The following is a 7451-nucleotide window of genomic DNA, read 5'->3' on the forward strand; positions in this document are numbered from 1 at the left end:
TTATGTTATATGGCGGGAGTAATTAAACATTACAATGATGATGATGATGATGATGATGATTACTATAATTAGACCTAAAATGTTTATATATTAGGCTATCCTTATTATGATGATTATTCTGATGATTATTATACTAGGTCAATTAATACTACTACTACTACTACTACTACTACTACTACTACTACTACTACTACTACTACTACTACTACTACTACTACTACTACTACTACTACTACTACTACTACTACTACTACTACTACTACTACTACTACTACTACTAACAACAACAACAACAACAATAATAACACTAATAATGAATATTAATGTTATTGCGATTATGATGATGATGATGATGATGATTGTTATTATTATAACTATACTTCTAACATAATAATACACCTTAACAATAGAAACATATTTAATGGAGGGCGTTTTACAAACGAGGAGGTTCATATTTGGAAGATTATTAATAGCACATTATTATCGAGACATGGTTTTAGATTTACAACCGTCCTCGTTAGGCGTGTATAGCCTCTTACACCGCAGACAGAAGGTTGGGGATACAATGTTCTTGTTTTCCCAGGTGCATTGAAGCGTGTTTTTAAAGGTAAATATTCTTTTCCAACGAAATAGGCCTTTATGTTTGCAGAGAGGTAAAGAGGCGGAAAAGTGAGAGGATCTGAACTGGTTTCCATGTCAAACACTTCAATTCTCCATAGAAACTCTGATCTTAACGCGGAAACTTTATTAAACCCTGATGGTGGATTGATAAGGCCGAATTTCTATCGGCCTCTTTTTATTGTGGAGACGGGGACGGATGACAGAGGTAAATTGCTCTTTTAATTAAAGCAATGCACCAAAGGAAATTGCTGTCTGAATATTGTCTCAGAGATGGGCTTTGTGACAGTTGCCTGGAAACTTCAATCTGTCCCGCATTTATTCCAGATCACAGTTATGAGATAAAGTTTAATAAAAATCTTTCCCCGAATGAAATCCAACCCTTTCTTGAACAACAGCCACAATGAGGCAGAACTGCGGAGGAAACCTAATGTTTAACATGTATCTCTCAGGTTGGTTTTTGCCTTTTGTACTTAAAATGAGAAATATTGCTTTACGCATTCAATGATTTGAGGAAAGGGCTCTTTAGTTCTCCGGTAGTGATGCTGCTTCCAGCTAGAGATGGTTCTGCCTTTTCAATCTGAAACACGTCTCCTTTTGTCGGAAATCGGATATCCTCTTTCCTGAACGCGTTTCCTGGCTTCACCTATGAGGCTGGAGGAGAAACCAGAACAGAGGCTTTAGTTAGAGACTCGATTAAACTACAATCATGCTTTTAAATGAATTTGTGGAATTTACAAATTGAAGAAAAAGGACCATGGACATTAGGCCTACAGATTTAATCATGTGATTGCTAAAGACCTAACTTTGCAATTAGATTGATTTTATGATATTGTTATCTTTGCCTTGATAGCATATTTTTGTGTTTATGATTTCATTTCTTAATTTCAGATCCAACAGAAAATCTGTTGAAAGAAAGCAAAGGTACATCTTGGAGTCCCATAAATACAGGCGTGCAAAAGGGTAAGCAAATATGCTTTTATAGTAATTATAGTTTGACATATAATGTAGGCTTTGATGGCGTTGTATAGATGTTATCATAATAACCCAATATTTACAAAATATCAGATTAGTTGCATATTGCCATGAAGGTAAGGTACTTAAGTCTACACCACCGAGTGTATCATGTCCTCATGTTCCCATATTTCACATATTGCACCAGGCAGGGTAGCAGATCTCTGCAGCATCGCCGTTGATTGGACGGAAGATGATTAGGCTAATGAAATTGTTGTGTTTTTTTGTGCACTGGGCCTTTATTGTGTTTTTCCGAAGTGATCATTATTTCATTGGTTTCCCCTGGTTTTATAAATGCAACAAATAATAATTGCAAAAAAATATTTTAGAGGTTTAACAGGCTACACGTTTCAAGTTTATTGTTACATCCCATTATACAACTAAAAGAGAAAAAGTCTTCAGTTCCTAGAAATAAAGTGGTGGTAGTTGATAAAACAAACAAACGAATCAGGCAAATAAGGCAATATAAATAAAGTGGCAATACTTCGGCATACAATCGATAATCAATCAATCGGCATACAATCGATAATATAGTCAAATGTATTTCCTATAGCATTTGGCCATTTATCTTCGGACTGAAGTCAACGATTTTGGCCTACATATTATATATTATAGTATACAACGTTTGCAGGAAAAGTGCTATACAAATAAAGGTTATTATTATTATTATTATTATTATTATTATTATTATTATTATTATTATTATTATTATTATTATATGTATCCTCATGTCTGCCTTGTCCTGCCTTGTGTCTCCAGGCAGCGGGCAGATCCAGCTCTGGCAGTTCCTCCTGGAGCTGCTGTCGGACAGCGCCAATATGTCGAGCATCGCCTGGGAGGGAACCAACGGGGAGTTCAAGCTCCTGGACCCGGACGAGGTGGCCCGGCGCTGGGGAGAGCGCAAGAGCAAACCCAACATGAACTACGACAAGCTGAGCCGGGCTCTGCGCTACTACTACGACAAGAACATCATGACCAAGGTCCACGGGAAGCGGTACGCGTACAAGTTCGACTTCCACGGCCTGGCCCAGGTCTGCCAGCCCTCGTCGACGGAGCAAGCTCTTTATAAATTCCAGAATAATTTCGCCCCCCTTCCCTTCTCAGGGATTTCTAAACTGAACCTGGTCGGTCCGGGGGTCGGTCCGTCGGGGTTCTCCTACTGGCCGGGGTCCCCGCCGACCCTCTACCACCACAGCCCTCTCCAACACCCCGGGCCGTTCGGCGCCGTGTCCGCCTCGCACATTAGCTGTGTCAACAACATCAACAACCTGAATAATATTAATAATCACTATAATTGACTAATATGAAACACGGCTGATATCAAATATTGCACATGTATGCCTTTTGATAGGCCTGAATGCAGTAAGGCTATCTGCTGGTTTTACGCGCGGCTTGTGCATTAATGTATATAGTGTGCTTTTAAATTAATGTTCCTTTCTAGTCTTGAACATTTCTTCTTTGATCGCCCATCTTTTCTCCCATAATTGCCCAACATTTGTATACAAGTATTTAGGTTTGGCACAATAATACTACATTATAGGCATAGGGTATTCGTGCATTATGATTATGAGGTTATTAAATGAACAAACAATGATAGATTTTCTGGAAAGGTACAGGTTAGATTAAATGTCACTCGTTTTCAAATCACTTTTTCAAAAATACGAGGTAGCCTAATGATTTAAAACAACTTCTCCCTTTTGTTTACTAATGTTTCAAATTAATCAGGATATCCGATAACGATAATAGGTCCCTAGCGCCATCTGGTGTATTTGAAGTAAGACAAATCTGAAACGATGCAGAGATAATCTACTATATTAGATCAACTATTATTATTTTCAAAATAACTGCAATGGTACAAATGCATTTCTGAGCAAAAATAAAACAGCCTCCAGATACAGGAACAATAATCAACAATAACTGATAACTTTCCACTTTGTATTGATTGTGGTTCAACTAGCCTATAAGCAGGATATATTTTTGACTGAATAATTACAGTATATCGTACTATAGCATGTAGTGCAACGGTACAGTTTTGATTATTGTTATTGTTTTTGCGCTTTGTAGCTACATTGACATGATAAGAAAATAAGTAAATGATAAGATACTGTAAGACATTTACTGTGTTAAATTATATACATCACCATCAGATTGTCCAGATTCTGGGATCCGAGATGAATCAGATATTAACAGAGGTTTATAGCTCCAGACTGATTAATCAGAGGTTTATAGCTCCAGACTGCGGAGATATTACGACTATTTTCTAAATATTTGACATTTAACAGCCCGCCAACTGTCCGTAAGTAGCCTATATCCGTAGACGGAGTGATAGTCTATGTTACTACCTTGTAGTTTGAACATTAATGTGTGCTGTGTGATGTTTTAAGAGATAGAATTAGAAACTATTTTTTAACCAATTGTTGTATAAATCTCTCTTGCATATGGTGTTCCTCCACAGGCGCCGTCGGCCATTGTCTCATGAATCTCTCGTTGTTAGTAACCTACTGTCTAGGGTGACCATGAATAAAGTGATTGATTGATTTTTATAAATTGGTTTTGTAAGTCATTTGTTGAAGCTTAGGCTAAATGTATTGCTTGGAGATGTTTCCCAGATGAATGACAAGATTAATGGAACAGTGTGTGCACTTTACATGTGATTAACTTTGCACACATTTCACTCAATAACAAATAGCCACAGGATAAAGGAAAGTGTTGTATGACCTATTGGTTAAAGGTATAGTTTACTGCCTGACATTTATCCATTGCTATAATTATACTGTAATTATAGTAATTCAAATGTGTTAATTGTTTTAATAAACACTTTACATTAAGTTGCCTTTAAATGTATATCACTAAGCCTACATAGTAATAACTGTGGTATCAATGTTGTACTTACATAGTAGCTACTATGTAACTATTATGTAATTACAGCAGTATCAGTTAATAATTAACAGTATAACCCCATTCAACATGTTAAAAATGGTCAAGGGTGATGTAAAATATATATTCCACTTGTGTAATTACATAACAGTCAACCCTACATAGTAGTTACTAAGTACAATGTGGATACCTCATTACTTCAGCTATTACCGCAGTTACACACACTTTAGGGAAACGTATTATTATTATTAATGTAGTGTTACCAATAGTTTGTATTATACGCAAAAAACAGCAATACTTTTTTAATACATCTTTCCATGTGGCTTGATGACTTGATGTTGAAATAAGTTTAAATTACTGTCAACCACACGGGGGCGCTATATCTCTTCATATAACATAGCCTACCATTGCATAATACTGTATGGGCTACTGGACTGATCCACCTATTGGTTCAGTAGGAGATATTTTTAACACGAACCTTCCACCTCCGTGGCCGTTGATGAGCTCAGCGGCCCGCCACTGTCCCCTATAACACAGCAGCCTCATTACAGGCACACACATGCAAATATTGAAACATCATAACATGTTTTATTCCCTTACAAGATGAATAGGTTACAACTTACAAGCCAAACAAATGAACAGCCAAACAATGTTTAAGCTAAACGAATGCTATAAATGCACCCTATCTTCTGTCACATGGCCTGTTTGGTGAAGGCTTAGCCTAGCCCTGGTTTTACAGTCTGTGTTCATGCATTATTCACATGCAGGGGCTGCAGGCCTGCGTACAAAGGCCCGACTACAGAAAGAAACGACCCCTGGGATGTTGGTGTTGAGCTAATTTGATGTCATAGGTGGCGAACGCCTCCTGCATGGCTGAGCCTGGAGAGAGGAGGCTGATAAGAACAAGACTGTGTGTGTGTGTGTGTGTGTGTGTGTGTGTGTGTGTGTGTCAGAGAGTAGGGAGGAATGGTGTGTGTGTGTGTGTGTGTGTGTGTGTGAGTGTGTTTGTGTGTCAGAGAGCAGGGAGGAATGGTGTGTGTGTGTGTGTGTGCGTGTGTGTGTCAGAGAGTAGGGAGGAATGGTGTGTGTGTGTGTGTGTGTGAGTGTGTGTGTGTGTGTGTGTCAGAGAGTAGGGAGGAATGGTGTGTGTGTGTGTGTGTGTGTGTGTGTGAGTGTGTTTGTGTGTCAGAGAGCAGGGAGGAATGGTGTGTGTGTGTGTGTGTGTGTGTGCGTGTGTGTGTCAGAGAGTAGGGAGGAATGGTGTGTGTGTGTGTGTGTCAGAGAGCAGGGAGGAATGGTGTGTGTGTGTGTGTGTGTGTGTGTGTGTGTGACCCGCATATCAATATGCCCCTCTGGGACGCCTGGGTCTGCATTGACGGCAGTGCTCCTCTCTCTCTCTTCTCTCCTCGGCCCCCGGGACACCAGACGCATTACAAACCTCGCCTCCCTCTGCCCATTGCCATGGCCAACAGACGCTATGCATGATCTCAATTTCCCTGCTCAGCCTACTTAAAGTAGTGAAAGTGTCCCCCCCCCACCTCCACCATCCTCAATCTATTACGGACCTCAACACAGGCAAGGCCGGATAAATAGAGGAACAGATTCACATGGTTGTTGTGATCTAGAGCTGTCTTTAAGCTGTTTAAAGCTATGCTAAACCTTTAGCTGTCGGAGGAGGTGTCAGTGTCTTTGTTTTGGGCTTACGACTTTAACGCCACAATCTGTGATTTGAAAAAACAACCACGTGTCAGCCCCAGAGTCAGAGTCAGAGTCAGAGTCAGAGACAGAGACAGAATCAGAGACAGAGACAGAGACAGAGTCAGAGTCAGAGTCAGAATCAGAGTCAGAGTCAGAATCAGAGACAGAGACAGAGACAGAGTCAGAGACAGAGTTAGAGACAGAGACAGAGACAGAGACAGAATCAGAATCAGAGTCAGAGACAGAGACAGAGACAGAGTCAGAGAGAGAGAGAGAGAGACAGAGACAGAGACAGAGACAGAGTCAGAGACAGAGACAGAGTCAGAGAGAGAGAGACAGAGACAGAGACAGAGACAGAGTCAGAGATAGAGACAGAGAGACAGAGTCAGAGACAGAGACAGAGACAGAGACAGAGTCAGAGACAGAGAGAGAGACAGAGTCAGAGACAGAGAGACAGCTGCACCTTATCTATACTAAGACAGAGAGAGACAGAGTTAGAGACAGAGACATAGGCAGAGACAGAGTCAGAGACAGAGACAGAGACAGAGACAGAGTCAGAGACAGAGACAGAGACAGAGACAGAGTCAGAGTCAGAGACAGAAACAGAGACAGAGTCAGAGTCAGAGACATAGACAGAGACAGAGACAGAGACAGAGATAGAGTCAGAGAGAAAGAGACAGAGACAGAGTTGGTGACAGAGAGAGAGACAGAGACAGAGACAGAGACAGAGACAGAGACAGAGAGAGAGACAGAGTTAGAGACAGAGACAGAGAGACAGAGAGACAGCTGCACCTTATCTATACTAAGACAGAGAGAGAGACAGAGTTAGAGACAGAGACATAGACAGAGACAGAGACAGAGTCAGAGACAGAGTCAGAGACAGAGACAGAGACAGAGACAGAGAGAGAGACAGAGACAGAGTCAGAGACAGAGTCAGAGACAGAGACAGAGACAGAGTCAGAGTCAGAGACAGAGACAGAGACAGAGTCAGAGTCAGAGACATAGACAGAGACAGAGACAGAGATAGAGTCAGAGAGAAAGAGACAGAGACAGAGTTGGTGACAGAGAGAGAGACAGAGACAGAGACAGAGACAGAGACAGAGAGAGAGACAGAGTCAGAGATAGAGACAGAGAGACAGAGTCAGAGACAGAGACAGAGACAGAGTCAGAGTCAGAGACAGAGACAGAGACAGAGTCAGAGTCAGAGACATAGACAGAGACAGAGACAGAGACAGAGATAGAGT

General features: G+C 40.7%; 1 protein-coding gene across 1 annotated transcript; it reads left to right on the plus strand.

Annotated features, from left to right (window-relative positions):
* Positions 1-908: 908 nt before the first annotated feature.
* fev (FEV transcription factor, ETS family member) lies at positions 909-2930 on the plus strand (the record flags this gene model as incomplete). The annotated part of the gene is made up of 3 exons (XM_080536189.1): positions 909-1070; positions 1510-1581; positions 2392-2930. The coding sequence occupies exons 1-3, from the start codon at positions 1022-1024 to the stop codon at positions 2928-2930; spliced, it is 660 nt and encodes a 219-aa protein (XP_080392315.1). The 5' UTR covers positions 909-1021.
* Between the last annotated feature and the right edge of the window lie 4521 nt (positions 2931-7451).

This window comes from Nansenia antarctica (genome assembly GCF_963989245.1).
Source record: "Nansenia antarctica genome assembly, chromosome: 7".
Classification (NCBI taxonomy): domain Eukaryota; kingdom Metazoa; phylum Chordata; class Actinopteri; order Argentiniformes; family Microstomatidae; genus Nansenia; species Nansenia antarctica.